Here is a 21,681-nt window from a genome sequence, read left to right as displayed (position 1 = left end):
ACTATTACTAGATAAGGTTAAATGTCCATAGTTGGTGGCCTTAGGAAAGCTACTTTAGGAACCTTCAATTCCATGGGGAATTGAAGGCAGGGAATCACCCATGGGTCAGCCATGAGAAGTAGCCATTCCTTTATTTGGTCATCTAGCTGTTAAGGCTCACTGAAGAGAAGCTATTGTCTTGGTAGCCATGTTTTCCCAGTTCGTTAGTACAAGTACACTGTTTCTACATGGAAGTCCTGTGTCCTAAGCATGGCTTCTTCTACTGCATTAGCTATACCTGCACAGGTAGGGAGGGTTCTATGAGTAGCTCTCATTGTGGGATGGTTTTATGGACAAGTTCTGTCCTGCTTTCTTCCTCCAGGCAAGGATACCATCATCAGAGAGCCTTGCTATTGTGGCCTTCTTAGGATCACCTCAGCTGAAGGAACAACCATACAACCACACCCCCTCCCTATGGCATCCATAGTTGATGCCTGGTCCTTCTAGAGATTTCTCTGGGTCAGTGGAGATTGTTACTAAGACTGTACCCAGGTGACTTGCATCCCTGCCCCTCCCTGCATGTTCTCCCCATGCTCTCCCTCTCCAATCCCTCGTGTTGACCCCATTTGCTTAATACACACCTGCCCTTTGAACTCTACCCAGTATAGCTTCTCAGCTCTAGAGTAGTACCCCAAACTCCATCAGCTATATTAGTGTTTCTATTACTACAGTACATATAATGCTGGTTATGTGATATTTATAGCTCTTCTCTCTCCAGATAACTAAGAGTCACTAAATATCTCCAACCTCCTTTACAATTAGGTGACTGTACATCAAAATGTACCCGAGTAAATGTGCACTCTAAATATGTAGGCTAGGCAGAGGCATTTAAGTTTCTAGTTGTGGAATTTTTTTGATATAAGTATTTTAACATCTGGAGGGGACGGCTTTGGAACAAAAGCAAAAGACCAAACACCTACCATGTAATGTCTGCCTGCGTGCCAAGCCTTCTACAGGTCCTCTTAAGTATAAGACAGGCTAAAACTTCTACCATGGCGCGTAACCATTTTATTCACACAGACAGTGTAAAAGGCTGTATATGTTTATGGGGGAGGGGTGAAATACAGATAAAATAATTGTTCAATTTGTTGTGAGCCTATTGCTAAAAATTGGCTCAACTCTATTCTGGGAATGGACATGCAGATGGGGACGGGGGGGGGGGACACAAGAGTGGGCACATTCTGAGTGGATGGTGCAGTGGGGCAGCACTTAAACATATCACAGACCTCGAAATGTACCAGATCAAGTAACTCAATAAAGGAGTTCTGAAACCCTGAGAGCAGAGATCTAGAGAGTGGGATCTGGCCATCCTCTCTGACTCTCTGCTACTGAGTCTACCAGCCCTGGAACACAGTACCTATGTCTGTCCCCATGGAGGCACTGTCATAGTCATGTGCTTCCCCCTGACATCTTTGGTGCTAATTCACAAACTGTCAGTTATCACCTTTGGTTAGCATACTGACCTGGTCACATGGTCCCTTCTCCTACGGCTTCCTTCCATGTCTGTACTCTCGGCTTTCCCCTCCTCCCTCCACCATGGCTGATTCTCTCTCTCCTAACCATTAGAAGTTCTGTGTCTTCAAGTCTTGGTCCTGAAGACCTGAGTCCTGTTCTTTCCTCAGTCTCTGTCCTCATGACTGGTTTCCTACCCTGGCTAAAAGCCCTTAGATCCACATAGGCCCAGGGGTCCTCAGGTTAGTTCCAATAGGTAGTCAGAGTTGGGAATCACTAGCTTGGGCATCCCATTCATGCCCACTAAAGCTATTTTTCTCCCAGGCTCTTTCCCATCTGCACCTTTTAAAATCCACACCAGAATCCCAGCCCTGGGATCTCTTGGTGTGGTTGACTATCTCAAAGTCATTGCAAATCCTAAGTTCCCCAATGGAAATGGAAATCTTGGTATTGCTTCATTCACTGCCCAGTTGGGAACTGGTATTCTCTTATGGCCACCCAATAGCTCAGCCACAGACCCAGTCACAAAGGGTGGAAACCCAGGCATTAGCCAAGAAACTTCTCTCTGACCCCCATTTCCAAGACCCAACACTTATCCGCTCCTTTACATGTTATCTTCTAAGTGTGTGCACATGTGTGTAGGCATACCCCTGTGTGTGCACATGCTTGAGGAGTTTGGGGGGCAGGGTCTCACAGGGACCTGGGCTGGCATATATGACTATGCCGGATGGTCACCAGGTGTCAGGGGCTCACCTCCCTCCACCTTCCCAATGCTGGGACTACAAATGTGTGCTACCACTCGGGTCCTCATGCTTGTCTATCAAGTGCTGTAACAACGGAGCAATGCTTTTGTGCTTCATCTCCTAAACCCTGAGTTCAAATTGCTATCATCTCTCATTTGCCAAAGGAAATATCCTCTTAATTCTCCCCATCTAGTCACGCAGATATCTGTGTCTGTGTATGTGTGTGTATGTGAGAGAGAGCATGTGTGTGTGTGTGTGTGTATGTGAGATAGAGAGAGCATGTGTGTGTGTCTGTGTGTGTGTGTCTGTGTGTGTGTATGTGAGATAGAGAGAGCATGTGTGTGTCTGTGTGTGTATCTCTGTGTGTGTGTATGTGTATGTGTGAGAGAGAGAGCGAGAGAGAGTGAGAGAGCATGTGTGTGTCTGTGTGTGTGTATCTCTGTGTGTGTGTATGTGTATGTGAGAGAGAGAGAGCGAGAGAGAGTGAGAGAGTGTGTATGTGTATGTGTGTGTGTGTATGTATGTATGTATGTATGTATGTATGTATGTATGTATGTACATATGTGGTATGCTGGGCACATGAAGATCAGACGACAACCATTCCTAATTGGCCTTCTCCTCCCACATTGTTTGAGACAGCCCAGCTTAACCCAGGCTGACTGGGCCACAACTTTCTGGAGATTGCCTTGTCCCTGCGTCCCGTTTTCCTCAGATGTGTCAGATTATTGGCACTTGTGTCCCTGCTTATATGTAAGTTCAGGGATTCCGAACTCAGGTTGTCAAGCTTATGCACTAAGCCATCTCCCCATCCTCCAGCGAATAGTTTTTAGACAGCAAATGTCACCAAACAGTGTTGACTTTCAAGGGCTTCTGATGTTCACGGAGTGGTTCATATGCTATGCTTGCTTCCCAGGCTCAACATATCTCTCAGTCTCCCTGGTCTTGTTTCCCACTCTAACCCCTGTCACTCTGTTGGACACACCCACACTGACCTTTCAACAGAGTGGCTGCTGCCTCCCACCACAAGGCCTTTGTACATGCTTCCCAGTACATGTGTCTGTCTGTCTGTCTTTTTGTCTGTGTCTGTTTGTGTGTATGTCTATCTATGTCTATGTGTCTGTCTGTCTATATATGTTTGTGTGTATGTCTATCTATGTCTATGTGTCTATCTGCTGTGTATGTCTGTCTATATCTTTGTGCCTGTGTATGTATGTGTGTGTCTGTGTCTCTGTGTGTGCCTTTATCTGTGAGTCTGTGTGTATGTCTATCTGTGTCTGTGTGTCTATCTGCGTGCGTGTCTGTCTGTCTCTGTCTGTCTGTCTCTGTCTCTGTCTTTCTCTCTCTCTCTCTTTGAGTGTGTGTGTGTGTGTGTGTGTGTGTGTGTGTGTGTGTGTGTGTAAATCAGAGGAAAGCCTTGGGCACGATTCTCAAGTAGCCAACCACTTGTTATTGAGGCACCATGTCTCTGGCAGAGAGTTTTCAAGGAGGCTCATCTGGCTAGCTAGGGGGAGCACCAGGAACTTCCTATGCCTGCTTCCTAGCACTGGGGTTACAATGTGTCAGCCTTATACTTGGGTGCTGAGGGTTGTACTCTGGTCTTCACCCTTGGGAGGCAAGCACTCTCCCAACTGACCCATCTCCTCAGCCCAAGACTTGTTTGTATTCAGCCGCTACTATGGAGTATAGCCCTGGCTTTTCTTGCAGGAGTTAGTGGAGAGTCGCTTGACCAGGTCTCTCTGTTTAGTGGCTAGGTATACCTGGCATTCTCTCACAGCTTCACCAGGCAAAAACACCTCCTCCAATGTGGTTTGGAGTCCTAGGACTCTGACATTTCTAGAGGTTATACTTTGCAAAACAAGCCATCACAGAGAAATTCTCACGAGTTCACAGCTGTCTCTAACCTCCAATCACACAGTACTTACATGCTTGGGTTCAGTGCCTCTGTTATAATCCGGGCAGCCAAGGAGTGATAGTCAAGGCCCGCATACAGCTGGTTGAAAAATCTCGGATGGTCTGTGATGGGAAAACAAAGTATTCACTTTCCCAGCAATGGAGCACTAGTGGGTCTTTCACACATAGGTCAGCCTGGTGTGATTCCACTTAAAGGACTCTCAGAATCAGCATAGACATCTAGAGAATAGAGGTAAGGATTTGGTACATCAAGGGAGGGCTTCACAACTGGGCAGGGGCATAAAGGACCTCTGAGTTCTAAAAATGGTCTGAGCCTACTCTGGGCCACGAGCTGAGAGTCCTATTTGTGTACCTTATTATATGTAATCACATTTTAAGTTAAAAGTACTCAGCACGTAGACAAGGAAAACCGTCAAAGCTACTTTTCTGTGTGCGGATTTGTTTATATATTCATGCATGTGTGTGTGTGTGTGTGTGTGTGTGTGTGTGTGTGTGTGTGTGTATGTGTGTGTGTGTGTGTGTATGTGTGTGTGCATGCACACAGGCGTGTGTGTGTGCTCCTACAGGCCAGAGGTTGGTGGCAGGTGTCTCTCTCAGTTTCTCTCCACCTTAGTTTAAGAGAGAGTCTCTCACTCCACCCCAAGCTTGCCCACTCAGACAGGTTGATGAGTGAGGCCGTGTGATGTTCCTGTCTGTCACATGGACCCAGGAAGACAGAACTCGGGTCCTCATGATTGTGTGGCCAGCAAGTGATCAGAGAATCCATATCCCACTGTGACCCCCATCCACCCACATAACTGCTTTGGCATAACTCTCTCTCCAGGTCAACGTTTCTCAGTAAAACTAAAGAAATTGGGAGCTTTGCTTTAACGTCTGGTCTCTCCTGCCATCCACATCCACTTGAGCCCCTGAGACAAGGACCCTAGCACCATTCCCCAAGTGTCACAGATTTCAAGTGGCAGTCTGGGAGTGGCCTTTCTGTTCCTCCTGCCACACAGCCTGACTGGCATGAAGCAGATGGGCAAGCAGCTGTGAGTCATCACTTCTGGATTCAACCTACTTCCAACTCCATCTCCTTTAAAACCTGGAGAAAGAACCTCCTGCTCCCTCCCCCTCTCTCCCTCCCCAACTCACCCCCTCTCCCCCATGCTCTCCTTACTTAAAAGGTCTCATAAAAGCCCCCAGCTTTCCAAGTGTGAAGATTCACACCAAACACCAGGCTAACCCTGCTTGACATTCTCAGGCAGTAAGAAACACTGCGTGACTAAAACACACAAAGGCAGGAGTCTTTCTAATTCGGGATGTGTGGGAAATGGGTTTGGTTATAGAATTTAATGTGGGCTTTATTTATTTTTTTAATCCCCCTCTCTCTTTCAACCCTGGGTTCAATAGAGAAAAGCCAAATTGAAGCAAACGCTTTTCAATTAAAGCATGGAAAACTCCCTCTGATCTGGCAAAGGCAACCAGACATCCCTACAAGTAATTTTAATAGGCTTTTTTAAAGTTCTGTGTTAATTTATGGTTGATTTCCATGGTAACATTATGGAAAATACTCAGTAAACTGAAAACAATCCACTGCACTAAATGTCACTCCCAACTTCCGACAGGCGCTGTACTAATGAAGAAGGCGTCTCTGCTCAGGAAATCCTAACCGGGTTTTAGATATATGCACCAGGCTTTCCCAAGGGAATTTAATCCAATTATTTTTAGTCAGGATTTTATGGCGTTCTTTCCACTAAATTTAGTCCAGTGTCAGAATTCACAGAGCATAATGCCTGTGTAGATTAAGACACTGGGTTCCCTTCTCAGTACGGCAAAGTGTGCACATTTTAGAAAACCAGCCCCGCCTCCCCTTTTGAAACACATTCCTTGGGCACTTGTCCTATGGTAGCAATCAAGCTAGTGGCGCTGTGCCATGGTTCACTGAAAGCCACAGCCATGGCATTCAGGTGAAAGTCACAACAAAACCTAACGTTTGGGTATTTTCTATGAGTCTCGAAGATCCAGGCTGTCCTTGAACTTACCACGTGGCCAAGGATGACCTTGAACTCTGGAACTTCTTGCCTCCATCTCCTGAGTGCTGGGATTATAGGTGGGAGCCACCATGCCTGACTCATGCAGCGATAGGAAGAGAACCCAAGGCTTTGTGCATATTGGGCAACCATTCTACCAGCTGAGCTCTATCTGTAGGCATCTTATTTCTCTTATAGCTACCTAAAGATTCTAATTTTCTTTACTTTGATTCTGACAGATTTGATCAAATGAGTTGGTAATTAGAAATTGCCAAGAGTAAATCTACTTTTAAACTTTTCCTCCTCTTCCTCCTCTTCTTCCTCCTCTTCCTCTTCCTCCTCCTCCTTCTTATCCTCCTCCTCCTCCTTCCCACCTCCTCATCCTTTTGGCATACTCTGAGCCATAGGCAAATTTTTAAGTCCCATAACATAATCACATAATCAAAATAACATGAGAGTTTAATAACTAATACATAGGAACTATAGTGGAAATCTTGGCTACAAATGGAGGATGGGGATTGAGAAGGTGGTGACAGAGTTCCCAGGACTTGCACCCACATTAACTGATTCCCTCACAGTTGTTCTGGCCTTGGAAACAAATCTGCATTAGGAATGAAAGGGACCCATGTAGAAATCTGCATCAGAGCCATGGTTTGTTTGACCCAGGCGTCTTGTTCTTTAGGCACCAGAACCCTCATTTTTACTAAGAGGTGAAAGCCAGGCTAGGTCAGGGATGTGACAAGGCCTTACTGGTTTTGACACTGTAGCGGATGACATCTTGGCAGAGTTTCAGCAGCTTGTCCTGTGACTCTCCCGTGTCCCTCATCTCCAGGTCAAGGAGCTGCCTCAGCTGCTCAGGGGGCTGCCACTCACATACCTGGAGATTGAGTGATAACTCACGGTTAACCAAGTTTCCAGTGGAGCCTGGGATGAGGGTCTTGGGGGAGCCAGAACTATGTCTCCAGGTAATTAACTCTGAAACAGCAGAGGACACATGAATGTAAACCTCTCAGGGCTGCAGCCCAGCTCAAAAGGAGCGGGTGGGAGCAGAGTGGATCCAGCGGAGACCAGAGAGGTTCGTTCAGACGTCCCAGGAGAAGCAGCAGGAGACTGGTGACAGATGTCAGGATGAGGGAGGCAGGCTGAGATTGGGGATGACTCACAGAATGACACGGGGGCTGGACGATCAGGCAGCCTGCAGTATCTAAGATGTCACAGAAGTGTGCTAGGACCACAGCATGAATCAGGAGAAAGAGACAGGCAGGGCTCTCACTCTCCTCCATCCCCACACAGTCTGTCAGCCCAGCTGCCAGAGCGGGCCTCTCTCGCTCAAACCATTACCATGTATTTCTGCTCACACCCCTTCACCTACTTCTCCTCTTCATCAAGATCGATGTAGAAGAAAGTATGGAGACATGGACTCATACTGTGTGCGCTGCTTCTCTGACTGCCTTTCATCTCTGGCACTCCTACCTCCTGGCTAGCTAGCCTCCCTCTTCCTCAGACGTACCAAGTTGTGCACACTGCTGGGGTCTCCGCACGCTGCGTCCTCTGCTGGAATCTCTCTCTCTTACCCACTCATTTTATAGTAAGCTCCTCCTTTTGTATCTTTTCTCTGAAATGTTTCAACTATTATTCACCCACAATTTTGTCTGTTAACATTCCCAGCTGCCCATGACCCAGGCATGACAACCCTCTCCTCCCTCTTCCACTAGAGAAGTATTTTCTTTCCGTAGAAGGTATCACCAAGCTAGTCACTCATCCATTACATCCTACACAATTACCACCATGGTGCTGAGACAGGGGCTTGTCGATCCATGGAGACTGTTCATTGTGGTTTCAGAGCTCCTTGGTAAAGAAGGACCAGAGTCAGGTTTAATGGTGGTGAAGGGGTTATAGAAGGGTGTGTCTGGGAGAAGGCAGGCAGGGAGCATGAGGCTTAAGTACATTCACTCTAAGACACTCAGTGGAGATGTGTGGAGCGAGCAAATGAATAAGTGGAGAGGAGTAGATCAAGGTGTGTTTTATCAAACTCTTGGGAAGGATCAGGAACAGAACTCTAGGCTTCTTGGATCCCCAGAGAACATCGACACTTTTGGCAAGTACGGCACTTATGGAATAGTGTGGCAGGGATAACCTCTGATAGGAAAGAGGATGACAATGAGGGAAGAAGGAAGACCTTCTGGCATGGTTTAATGGGGCCCAAGCCAAGAATAAAGACCACCCAAAGAAGAATATGCTATCAAACGATGCTGCGAAGCCAAGTGAAGGACCAATAAGCCCTCATGGAATTCATCAACACGGAGGTGTTCTTGGCACCGGCAATGTGACTAGAGAGGTGGGGGTGGAGGTGAGACTGGGGTGGAGTGGAGAAGTAGGAGGTGAAGAAAGAGAGGGAGGGACTGCAGACATCTTTAAAAAGCTTGGTGGTGGAGAGGAGTGGAGGGGAGGCTGAGGTGAGAGACCAGGGACTAGAGAAACCGGGGACATGGGAAGTGAAGGAAGCTGGAGGAGCTTTCAAGCTGTGTGAGAGGAATCCAACTCTCACGAGGCCTGCCTGGCAGACAGAGGTGGGTCAAGCGTGCCTGAGACTACCCACAGGAATGGCATGGGCACATACAGCTACTCGCATGAGTCTCAAGTAAACGCTGATGAGGGAAAACTGTCTCAGAGGCTGCGTAAGACAGGCAATGATTTACTGTGCCCAAGAGCTTTAGAGTCAGAAAGAACAGTGGACGGCAGGAGCTTGAGAAGCTGGAATGAGCAGGCTAGAGAGAACACAGGGGAATGTGGGGGGCGTGGGATTGATCTGGATCTCTCTCTCTCTCTCTCTCTCTCTCTCTCTCTCTCTCTCTCTCCGTGTGTGTGTGTGTGTGTGTGTGTGTGTGTGTGTGTGTGTGTGTGTGCATGTCTGTGTGCGTGTTTGGGATTCTTTGGCTGGACCACTGAGTCCCTTAAGCTTGGGGTGCTATACTCCCCTCTCATTTCATCTCCCATGGTCTCCTACGTCACCTCGCTTTCTCAAGCTCTTCTACAAGAGGAACCTCTTGCTCTGAGAACGTCTTGCCCTTCTGCAGTGTTTGCAGCTTTCCTCACTGTCCTGAGCAATGACAGAACCTGTGCAACTTCTCTCAGCCTTCCTAAAACCTACGTTCCCTTTACACTCTACTTCAGGGTGCAGCTCCTCTGTGAGCCTTCAAAAGGTCTGCCCCAAACTCACTGCCCTCTCACTGGGACCCCCTATTTCTCTTTACAAATGAAAATGCACTGTTCCGGTTGGATTATAAATTCATTTGGAAACTGGACCTTTATCTTATGTTACCTTATTTCCTTGAGGGCTCAATTTAATGCCTTTCAAGAAGCCAGCATTGGGTTAATATTTAATTACTGAAAAAAAAGAGCCTAGCATATATGTATATCCAGACATGATGGCTCACACAATAATTCCAGCACTCAAGAGGCTAAAGGAAGGGAGACCAATTTAAGGCCAGGCTGGGCTACACAGAGCTTATGTCAAGAAACCAAGTCAAATCAGCATTTCAGTAATGATTGAGGTGGGGCTCCTGAGACTCCACCCCTAGCAGAGGAAATATTGGCAACCGATGGATGATGAAGGAGATTTGGCCTCTCTAGGGATGTGAGTCCTAACAGATTCCCTGTGCTACTGTGGATGGCCAATCCTACACACAGAAACATGGGAGTAGCACACATTGGAGTAACTAGGTTCATAAAAGAAATGAAGAAGGGGAAGAGGAGGGGGAGGAGGAGGAGCAGGAGAAGGAGGAGAAGGAGCAGGAGGAGCTGTAGCAGCAGGAGGAAGACGTGAAGCTGAGAAGAGGCATGGGGGGCCATTCTGGCAGGAGCTGGAGGGAAGTGTGAGGGTGGTGGGATCAGAATACAAAGGGTCTGAAGAGCTGGCTCCATGCCTAGGAGCATCCATCGCTCTTCCAGAGGACTTGGGTTTTATTTCTAGCATCCACATGGCTGTTCACAGCAGCCTATAACTCAGCTCCTGACTCTGGCCCCCTTCTGGCCTCTGTAGGTACTGCATACACATGGTGCACGTTTATACATGTAAGGCACACACTTATACATATGCCTACACAGTAAAAATAAAGTAACTGCATATTTTTAGAGAACATCATATACGTGTTTGAAACACACAAGGAATAACTACATCTTTTAAGATGTAATAAATAATAAAAACAAAAGTTGCTGGCAGGGAAGTGTGCTGCTAACCAAAGAAGAGTCAAAGTATTTCAGAGACGTGCAGAGAAGTTTGTTATAAATTATAAATATGAGAATAAAAGCTGCCACAATCAGTTTTGTCCTGAGCATGACTATTCTGTCCACTTTCAGAGAACATGACAATCTAGTCTATTAGTTTTCTAATTAGTGACCCGCATCTCTGAATAAATGCCATCATCTTCAAACTCAGTTATAAATGGCATTTATTTGCTACTAATATAATTGGGGGGGTCTCTCTCCTATATGTCCATTGCTGGTAATGCAATTTCAACAGGAGGAGTGATTGGGATGATAAGAGGCAATGCAGCCCTTGTTCCTGGTGTCTATGGAGAAGTTAGGCAGACGGATGTTGAAGGCACAGCACCCACAGCTAAATGGACGAGCATGTGATGTGGTTGAGACACAGGGACCCCAACTTTCTTCTTTCTGAAACAGGAACAATAACATGTCTGCTGTTTATGGGCTCATGTGATTATTGGGTGTACATGCATATGCGTGCATGTGTGTGTGTGTGTGTGTGTGTGTGCATGTGTGTATGTGCGTGTGTGTGTGCATGTGTGTGTGTGCGTGTGTGTGTGTGTCTTGTGAGAACATATGTGTGTGTGACTGAACATTCATTTGTTTGCCTGTGCCAGTAAAGGAGAAGACAATAAAGAACCTTTCCACTTTTTAAATCATTGTTTTTTGAGATGGTTTCTCAGTGAGTTCCAGAGATTTAACTGTTCAGCCTCCACTGGCTGATATTTTAAGATCATGCACTCCACCCAACTTTTATACGTGGATCAAATTTAGGTCCGGATGCTTACATGGGAAGCACTTTGTGAAATGAGTTATGAGTTATGTGTTATGAAATGTGATATGAGTTATATCCCATCATGAAGGGATCAAATATACAGTGCATATGGCCTGGGCCTGAGTGTGGTACTTAGCATACAATACTTACTCTCTGGAGTAGATGATGGTCTAAACCTGAGGGTAGTACTTAGCATAAAGTACCTACCCCTAGAGTAGATGGCCTGGCCTTGAGGGTGGTACTTAGCACATGGTACTTACTCTCTAGAGTAGATGACACTGGTGGCAAGTCTTTATTGAGACTGAATCTGAGCCTGTATTTTAATCCTAGACCCAGCAATGCTACCACACGGCAGTCATATTTAACAAGCAGTGGTTTCTAGTGTGAGCTCAGGAAAGCTTCTGAGAGGCTGTGAGGTAAAAATCCTTGTTGGTTTTCACCGCCTCTGTGCCCTACTTGATTTCCACCAGTGAAACAAAGGTGATGCCTTAAGAAGCCAGATGTGTGCTCTGCAGGGAAGAGTCAATAGAACCCTGACTACCAAATGGGGTAGGAACTTCTTCTTGTAATTCCTGGCCTCCAAGCTCTGAGCGGATGGCCTGTCAGACCTTCCGGTGTCCCCTGCACTGTTGGACCCCCTTGTCAGACCCTTCTGGGTCCCCTGCAGTGTCTGACCCCTGCTGAGCCCTGTTGATACACGTAGAAGCCTTTTGTTCCTAACAAAAGAATGCCTGGCCCGACACATGGGCGCACACCTGGGCGTTGGTCCATTCGTTCTGGTCTTTAGTACACAGTCTGTGTTCCTGGGACTTAGGTTGGTCTTCTTGGACTTCGCCCCAGTAAATTTGGGGCACGTATTCAGTCTTTTGTTACTGAAGCCTTAAGCCGCATTTTCCCACTGTGCTTCCTAGAATTTTCTACCCGGTCAACTTGGGGTTTATATTTAGTGATTAAAGCTACAGAATTGGCATTCTCTCTTAACATGAGTGACCTGCATATGTGTGTTTTTTACTCCTGCAGGCTTCCGCCCAGATCTCGGTGCCATGTCAGTGCAGGCATCAACAAGTAAGACCTGACAGGGAAGATCCAGGCTTTCAGGAAAGATGATATGAAGTGGAAGCCAGGGAGGGAAATGGCCATATCTGTGGCATTTGACGTATCCCTGAGACAAAGCTCAAGAGGAATAAGTTTGGACAGCCTCCTTTTCAGTCAATCATACAGATGTGGGAAACATATCTGGGATTTAAAAACATTCTCTGTCTCTCTCTGTCTCTCTGTCTCTCTCTGTCTGTCTGTCTATCTGTTTCTGTCTGTCTCTCTCTAAGTGTGTGTGTGTGTGTGTGTGTGTGTGTGTGTGTGTGTGTGTGTGTGTGTGAGTGTGGACATGTGCATGCCATATCTGGAGGCTAAAGGAGAACTTCAAATATCTGTCTTCCTGTTCCTCCTTGTTTGAGATGGGGGTCTCTTGTTCACCTCAGCCATAGAGAGCCTGTAGCTTCCATGTGTCTTGTCTCTACCTCCCACCTCATGTAGAAACACTGGAACTCTAGATTTTTGCCATAGTGTCCAGCTTCACGTGGGTTCTCTGGGGATTTGAACTCTGGTCCTCATACTTGCACAACAAGCACCTTCCCCACTGAGCCAAATATTTCCCCGGCCCCACTCCTAGGATTCTCTATGTGTTATCATTTTACCTTTTCATTGATGTCCGTAGCTTTCAAAACCACCTCTTCCATTATTAGCCTACAGGCTTCTTCAACAAATTTTTCTCCAGCTTTCACATCTGTTTGTGGTCCATTAAGTACAACCCCATCCACGAAGACAGGGATCTTCTTACCAGGGGTCATCTCCTTCTGGTCAGTGTCTCCTAGGAGGGTACAGAGAGAGTGGGTTTGAGCTCTCAAACCATGAAACATAGACAAAGAAAACAAACAAAAACTCCTCCACAAATGACATAATTTCACTTACATATTTATTTCAAGCTCCATATGCCTGCATTGTATGTCAAGCAGACTTCCCCTCAGACCCCTGACCTCCCTTCCTTGCCCCTGTCCACTCCTGACAGTCTCTTCACAGATGAAGGTACCCTGTGCAGTACAAATGCTCACAGTTGTTCACATAAGAAGTCCCACAAAGCTTGTGACTCATGGGAAAGGTGAAGATATCTTATGGTGCAGACTTCCTCCTGGTGGGCAGTGAGAGTACATGGAGGAGAGAGCCAGTCCTTCAGTACTTTGTCAAGTCTGACCCCCAAACGTTGCCAGTGTGGACAGTGCCCAATGGCAAAGTTCAAGTACAATGCCTTCTGTAGCAGAGAGATATCTTACAGAACACCACTTTTCAAGGACAGTAAGACGCTTAGTGATGTTGTCACTAGAGCACAAGTCATTGACACAAGATCCTTCCCTTGGACATATTCCTGGCTCCCACCACAGCAGAAAAGAAATGGAGGGAGAGAGTTGGCCATTTGGAGGAGGAGAAGAGGAAACAGTGCTTCAAACCCAGCTGTAGATAATTCTGTGCATAAGCATAATCTTCAGTTCCGTTTGCTTGCTTGCTTGTTTTGAAGGTAACTTTGGATCCCCGTTTCTACCTTCCTGTACTAAGACTGGAGAGTATGGCCACCATGCCTAGTTGGTGCTGGTTAGAGTTAGAACCTGGGATCGGTGTATGCTAAGACAACCACTCCTCTGACTAAGCTACACACCCAGCCCTCATCCCTTAACATATAAAAACATACATTTGCTTAAACTTCCCAAACCTGCTATATTAAACAGAGAAATCTTGTAACAGGGGCAAGAGCCCCAAGCCTTGTGCAAACTCAGCATCCTTTGGCCCTAGGAAGCAGCACTGTGCAGGGACAAAGAAAAAGGCACCCAGCCGCATACACATTGTTTTCCCAAGAAAGCCAGGGTGTACTTTGAAACTGAGTACCAAATAGAGTTCTATAAAACCCCATCTCATATTTGATGTCTCTGAATCACAGAAGAAGCCCAAAGGGTCATCCTGGCATCTTTGAGAAAGTAAACACTGAAATCTTCAAAGGCAGAGAACCAGTGGCCACCTTCATCAAGGACAGCCTCCATCCACATGTTTCTCTATATGGAAGTGCTCTCGTCCTTCAAGGGAAGGTGGCTCGTGCAGTTGGGAAAGGGAAGCAGGGGGTTTCCCGGAATGGGAAGCCAGCCTGAGCTACTTCATGAGTTCCCAACCAGCCAGGGCTACAGAATGGGACTATGTATGGAGGGAAGGGAGGGAGGAGGGAAGGGAGGGAGGGGGAAAGGAGGGAGGGAAGTCTCTTAGTCAGGTTATTATTGCCGTGATGAGGCATCATGACCAAAGCAGCTTGGGGAAGAAAGGGTTTATTTCACTCACAATTCAACACAACAAACAGTTCAACACTGAGAGCAATTAGGGCAGGAATTCAAACTGGGCAGGAACCCGGAGGCAGGAGCCGATTCAGAGGCCATGGAGGGGTGCTGCTTGCTGACTTGCTCCCCATGGCTTGCTCAGCCTGCTTTCCTATAGAGCCCAGGATCACCGGCCCAGCGATGGCTCCACCCACAAAGGGCTGGGCCCTCCCCAGTCAATCACTAATTAAGAATATTCCCTACAGGTTTGCCTACAGCCTGATCTCATGGAGGCGTGTTCTCAGGTGAGGTTCCCTCCTCTCTAATGACTCTAGCCTGTGTCAAATCGACATAAACCCAACCAGCACAGAAGGGAAAAAAAAGGCTAAAGGAAAGAAGAGAGAGGGAGAGAGAGAGCTTGCTTTAGAAACACAAGCCCAAATCTGTTGCATGAGCACACATCATCTATCATTCAACCGTATTTCCCCCTCAAATCACTCCTAGCTTAAAGAAACATCTATTTTTATTTTATATAAATGGGTATTTCACTAGGATTTATGCCTATGAATGCAGTGCCCAAGGAAGCCAGACAATTGTGAGCCACCCTGTGGTGCTAAGAACTGAACCCAGATCCACTGCAGGAACAACAACTGAAGCACTGAGCCATCTCTCCAGCCCTCCAACCAGCCTTCTTAGGAAATTTCTAAGAAGAAATAACACAAACACATCATCCTTCATGTTCATCTTATATCTGGAGTCTTGGTTTAGATGACTTCTTATATATCAGAAGCGTCGCACTGCTCCCTCAAGCTACTTCCTACCCACGGTCCCAGGAAAGATGTCCATAAAGTGCCCAGTGAAAGGGTTTCCTCTAGTGCATCGTCAGTGTTTTCAGCCTCTCACAAGTACAGGTCAAGCCCAGCCTGAAGGCAGGACCTGAGCAGGCTCAGCCTCTACAGCTGGACATGTGACTGGTGGTTCAGTCAACCTGGAAACCCATATCTCGGGAGACTGGCTACTTACCCAAAATAGACTTCCACAGAAATCACTCTGGGCACCCAACCCAGATATCCAAAGCGTATTTACCAGAAGCTCAGGTTTGATCATATTCTTTTTCCCTAGACACAATCCTCTCTCCTTTTTATAATCCCTGGGCTCAGTTAGCTGTGGAAATTTACAGAAACAATTTCTAAAAGGCAATTTCAGCCCTGGGCCTCTCCGAGTAGCTCACATTCTAAATCCGCCTAAATACACCCGTGGCCTGTTTTCAAAACTAAAATGTATGTGGTTTTGAATATTTTCTATGCTTTCTGGATTGCTTTCTCAAACAATATCTCTGTTTGTTTATTTGTTTGTTTGTTTACTGTACCCTCAACAATTTTCTCCCAAAAGTCTAATGTCCTGGTAAAAGTCTGAGGCCAAATAAAACTCTTTGTGCCATTATTCACAAAGGTGACAGATGAATTTGTCTTGGGCAGACACCTGGCATTTGGGAGAGGCGGGGTCTACAGTTCCTGGCCCCACCTTGATTCCCCATGGAAATGGAATGTGTGTTGGGGGCTGCCAGATGCCCTCCACTTAATCTCCATTGGAAAGGCTGTGGTGAATTTGGGTGAGGGCAAACAGAGGGAGCCCCAATGGGGAAATGTTTTACAGGGAACTGTCTTTCAAGGGAAGGAACTTTCCTCTCAGGGGGAGAAGAAAGTTTTCTAGGTTTTAAAAATAAAGGAGGAAAGAGGGCAATTATTCCAGGAACTGTAGCCGTGTCAGGAGGCAGTGCTATTATTAAACACACAGAGAAAGGGAGCTTTCCTTTTTTTTTTCAACCTCATTAGTGGGATTTCTGGCTTTTATTGCACGGGGATCAAGAGTAGTTCTTTAGCTCTCCTAGGTTCTCTCCCTCTCCCTCTCTCATAAAACATGCCAAACACCCGTTCACAAGCAGAGTAACAGTGGAGCTTGGATCAGCTCAGCAGCCCTCACGGTTACAGAAATCCCTGCCCCTCGCAGGAAGGATTAGGAACCTTCTCCAGAGCAGGGTGGAGAGCAGGGCTGCTCTGGGGCTGTGTCTTATTCTGCTGATGGTTAAGGCTCCGTGCTTCTCCTACACTCTAGGACAGAGACACCCTTGGCATCTCTGACAGACGAAGCCGTGACTGCTGCAGATGCTCGCCCAGCGTTTTCTTCCTCGTCCTCATGATGAATCAGATTAACAAAGAACTTCAAGTTAGAGGGGCCCTTCATGAAGAGCATGCTCAGCACCCCTGTTTTTCTACCTGAGTGACTTACATCACTACAGTTGGCCCCCAACCTAGCCCAGATCCGTGGCTGCTCTCCACACAGCAACCCCCCAACATTCCTGTGGAGAAATGGGCGGCATCACGTACTAAGAGGTTCATGACTCCTCCTTGGATCAAAGCCAGTCTCTGTTTCCCTGTCCCACGATAGTCCGGTCCCAGCTACCTCGTTGACTTTTTAGACTTTGTGTCTCACTCTTGTGTTCCAAGCTCTCCAGGCTCTATCATCAAATGCATCACTGTCCTTCAAGTCTCCCCCTGAATGCCAGTCTCTCAGGGAGGTGGTCCTTCACTCCAGATGCCATAGCAACCACACATCCATGGCTGCCTTTTTCTACCTTGACTCAGAAGCAGAGGTGCCCTGTTACCTACCAGAGCTGTCTGCAGGCTGTTGAGTGGCAGTCTTCGCTGCTCATTTCTCCTCTGGTGCTTGGCCTTCTCCCATCCATTCTCAGTCAAGGACTAACACCAAACCCCTCTTGTGCCTACATTTCTACCAACTCCTCAACTGCTTGTCTTCCAGCACATCACAGAAGCTCAACATTTGCTTTGGCCAGAGCTCTCCTTGCTCAAGAAATGATAAATCCAACTTGTAAGTCTTGCTTGAGAGAGAGATGGCTTGCCCTTACACAAAGGCACCAATACACACAAAGCCTTAAAAGAACCCAGGTGCACATTGAGCACCATATAAATGTTATTGAGCATGATCATAAATCATATAATTTATTATATAAAGGTCATAATATTAGCCAACAGAAGAATGTCCTGTTTAGTTTTATAAACACATGTACATTTGCATGTGATGTTAGATTGTGACAAGAGGCAGGAAGTGTTTCTCAAAGGGTGAGAAAGTGTTTGGTGGGCTGCCCACCCTGGATGAGCAGCACAAGAGGCCCGAAAGGCAGAAGACGCTCATGTGAGGGAGGCAGAGTTTATTCACAAGGCTCAGTACCCGAGATGACAGGGGGGTTTCCCACCCACTCAGGACAGGCATCTGTGTAAGAACATCATCTTGTCACTTCACCGGGGTTGTCTCTATAGAGTCTTTACTTCCTGTTCTTGATGGCAGACTCCCACAGGAAAAGATCCATGTGTGATTTTGCTGTGTATTCCAGGAACAGAATTCAGACGCTGGCTTCCAACAATGCTTGGGGACTGAATTGTCTTCAAGATAATTGCTGAACTGGATCATCGGCCCAGGCTGACTGAATGCTCTCGGAGGCCATCTTGTCTATTTCAGGCAAGGCCCAAATCCCCTCCACAATAGTCTGGAGAGTGAGGCAGCTGAGTTCTCTCTTCATGTAGTCATTCCTAAGCTCTCTATCCTGGTACATTTACATTACTGACAACCTCTCTATGCCTCAGTCTCCCCATCCGTAAAATGGGAGAGCCTCTGACAAAAGGGATAATATTGGCAACAGAAACCTCTGGGAATGTTGGTAAAGACTTGCATGGGTGACTTTACTAGTACTGCCTGTACTTGGGGGGGAACCCAGAAAATTCGGACCTTTTGCAAGCACTCCTAATGCATACCTATTTTCTGTTTGTTTGTTTGTTTGTTTGTTTATTGTTTGTTTGTTTCTTTCTTTCATCAGGGTTTTTCTGTTTAGCCCTAGATGTCCTGGAACTCTCTTTGTAGACCAGGCTGGCCTCAAACATAAAGAGCCTCCTGCCTCTGCCTCTCAATTGCTGGGATTAAAGGTGTGAACCACCATGCCTAGCCACTTGTATGTAATATACACATTGCTTTGGGAATCACAGTTCTGGGTGACCTTGAATTTCTCCCAAACCCTCCAAAGCCTCTACCTCATACAGAAGCTCATTCAGTGGCTCTGTATTATTCCAGCAGATGTGTATCAGTATCAATCTACCCTTGCCACTTCCCAGGACGTTAGCTGGATGCCCCCCTTAAGCACCTCAAGATCTCCTTGGGGAGGAGAGTGCAGAAAAACTCCAATGTGCAGTATGGGTGTAGTGAGTTTTAGAGCTGGACCCTGACCTGTGAGTCTCATAGGCAACACAGATTTAATTGCAATTAAAACTCTGGTTAATTGCTCAGTTTATAGGCACAGGGACTAAGACACAGATGGTCTCACTAGGCTTAACTGGTTTACTCAACATCACAGAACCCGCAACAGGGAAACTGACATAAATGCTACTTGGAGCTCAGTGAAGGACTGAGTGAGTCTGTTCTGCCCCCAGTCTGCAAGGCAGTGTGGGGGAGTTAATGAAGACAGCAAGGAGGACTCGACTTAGGAATTGTCACCAGTGGCAGAGAGATCCTGGGGGGCGAATACTAATGTAAATGGTACATACCAAGACGATTCCAACATGGCGTTTGTATGTGAAGAATAACATAAGCATTTGGGAGGCGGGGTCAGAGTTAGAGAGGCTGATGTGTGTGGGAATGATTCTGAATTAGAACATTTGTCCTGCTTTTAAAAAGTCGCTGCAATAAGAAGACTTCTAAAGCCTCAACACATGTCACATTAGTGGCTCTGCCAAAACCTGCATTCAAGTGAGTGACTTCAAATACAGGCTGGTTTCTACAGGATTGTACAGAGAATGCCTAGACACAGCAAGTCCAAACGCCCTTCCCCGGAACACTAATCCAAATGAATGAAGTGCGACAGTTCTTAGGGAGAGGTCTCCTCTTGCCACTCAAAGCACTCAACTCCCCCACTAGTTCCTGACAGCCTATCGTCTTAGATGGTGCCAGTTCGGTTTGACTTTGAGCAACAAGGCAAGATACAACACTCCAGGTGCGGTAAAGCTCCCAACACCGACTGGTGAACGCTCATTTCCTGTCCTCTGCTCCGTGAACCCATTGAGGTTTCGAGTCACACCCAGTGCGTGCCAGAGCCAGAGCTTTGAAAGTGGGTAGACCCTAGCCATGGGCACTCCTAAACTCTAGGTGATTTCTGTCTCTTACTGGTAAACAGGAGAGGCAGCTACTCCAGTGCCTTGAGTATCTGAAGTGGGCAGGAGGGTTGTGAGCAAGATGTTGAGGGAGAGCTGGGAGCACAGTAAAGAAAGAGCTCAGTAAATGGTAAATGCTACCAGGAAAAAATTTCGGCTCTCTCTGTCTCTGTCTCTGTGTCTCTGTCTCTGACATGCGTTTCACCATTGGCTCAGGTGGAGGTTATAATTGACAACCAAGAGCTATACTGTTTGCTTGCTCTCTCTGTGTGTGTGTGTGTGTGTGTGTGTGTGTGTGTGTGTGTGTGTGTGTGTAGAAGCTGCCAATAAGAAAAGTCTCCCATCTAAGACTCTTTACTTTTTAAGAGCAAATTAGCAAAAGACGACCTTCAAAGATCAGAAAGACAGAGGAACAATGGTTGAGGCATGAACTCAAGTCCCAGGTTCAGGACTAATGAACTCTCCAGAAAACTCATGCAAAGATACTGGAGACCAAGAGCCAGAAAGCCAGGTTCTCCGTAGCACAGTGAGTCCATCCAGGGAAGGCTGAGGACCGAGGTAAGGACTGAGGTAACATAATTAACAAATTAAGGAGAGCCTACCATGTACCAAGAACTCAGCCTAGTGCTTAGGGACATAGAAGCAAGTCAAGCATGCCTCTCGGCACTGCCAAGCACCGAAGGAGAATATTTAGGGAGCAAGGCAAAGGAAACTTGAGATTTTAGAAAAACAAAAACCACTGAACACACACTTCTAGAATGTTTCTAGAATGTTTTCTAGCAGGAGCCTCAGCTTACCAGAACTTTCCACTATCCAATGCTTGATACTGTTTGCACAGCTTCTAAATTCCCCACCTGCTTCCACCGTTCCTGCTGTAAATGAGAGGACGGCTGTGGGCAACCTATAGGAAAAGCCCACAGCCCAGCTAGGCTGCTATCTCGGTAACTCTGAGCCTTGTGGGACCCTGTCAGATGCCACAGAGCAAGAGAGCGAGAGAGCGAGAGAGACAGAGAGACAGAGAGACAGAGAGACAGAGAGACAGAGAGAGAGCACAAGCAAGCTGGCGTGGACAGAGAACGATTTTACAGTATGACTATAAATGTAAAATAGAATCATAAACGACAAAGCTATGCATCCAACTTTAATCAGCTAGGAGTGGGCACCTAGGTGCAAGAGAAGGGGAGAAGAGAAGAACAAACCAGCTTGAGTCAAATTGTATTGATTCGTTAATTACAATGTTAATTATTAACCGACAATTAATTAATAATTAATTGATGGAGGGATGGTTACATTTTCCTTAGCTGAAATCCATGGGGGATGGATACTTTTGAAATGTGTCTCTAATACAGTAGCTATAAAGCCTTCCTTGACCGTCTATGATGTGTAGGATCTTGGGACAGGCAGTGTAGGAAACTTGGGTTCCTACCAGTGAGACACACTGGTGGTGAGCTGAGAGTCTGGCAAAGGCATGTTTATAAAAACTTGAAAATTCATGCAAAAAAGCTAACATGTGGCCATGGAGATAAGTCAATCTAGAAAAAGGGTGCTGTGTTTGACCATGAGAAGCAGCAGGTTCTAGGTGAGGTGGCCTTCAAAGTTATTCAGATATCTGGTCACCTCCTCAATGGACAAGCCAGGTACATTGCAACCATTCAACTTCAGGAGGGCAATACCTGGATCATCCTCGAAGACAGCCAGTTGTCCTTGGATAATGGTCAGGGAGGCATACTGCCCCAGCAACCTATGCCTTCACTTCCCTTTCTTACTTTGTTTCTCTCTTTCTTCTTTTTCTTTTTTGGACTCATCAGCATGTGTGTGTGTGTGTGTGTGTGTGTGTGTGTGTGTGTGTGTGTGTGTGTGTGATAGTCAAAGCAGTGCAATGAACAAGAAGAGAGAAGAGGGCAGTGGAGATGACTC

At 46.6% G+C, this 21,681-nt stretch overlaps 1 protein-coding gene across 3 annotated transcripts in view; it reads right to left on the bottom strand.

Annotated features, from left to right (window-relative positions):
- Gadl1 (glutamate decarboxylase-like 1) overlaps positions 1-21,681 on the bottom strand; it is a 178,069-nt gene that overhangs the window by 133,295 nt on the left and 23,093 nt on the right. For all 3 annotated transcript variants that reach the window (XR_015626875.1, NM_001430390.1, XM_087563227.1), the window contains 3 exon segments: positions 12,893-13,065; positions 6,908-7,034; positions 4,157-4,247 (listed from right to left, as the gene is read on the bottom strand). Coding sequence is in view for 2 of the 3 variants with exons in the window: in NM_001430390.1 (NP_001417319.1) it covers positions 4,157-4,247; positions 6,908-7,034; positions 12,893-13,065 (391 nt within the window). In the remaining variant the exon portion in view is untranslated.

Source organism: Rattus norvegicus, chromosome 8, assembly GCF_021556685.1.
Source record: "Rattus norvegicus strain SHRSP/BbbUtx chromosome 8, alternate assembly SHRSP_T2T, whole genome shotgun sequence".
Taxonomy (NCBI): domain Eukaryota; kingdom Metazoa; phylum Chordata; class Mammalia; order Rodentia; family Muridae; genus Rattus; species Rattus norvegicus.
The sequence above is the reverse complement of the archived record's forward strand: the minus strand, read 5'-3'. Positions and strand labels throughout refer to the sequence as shown.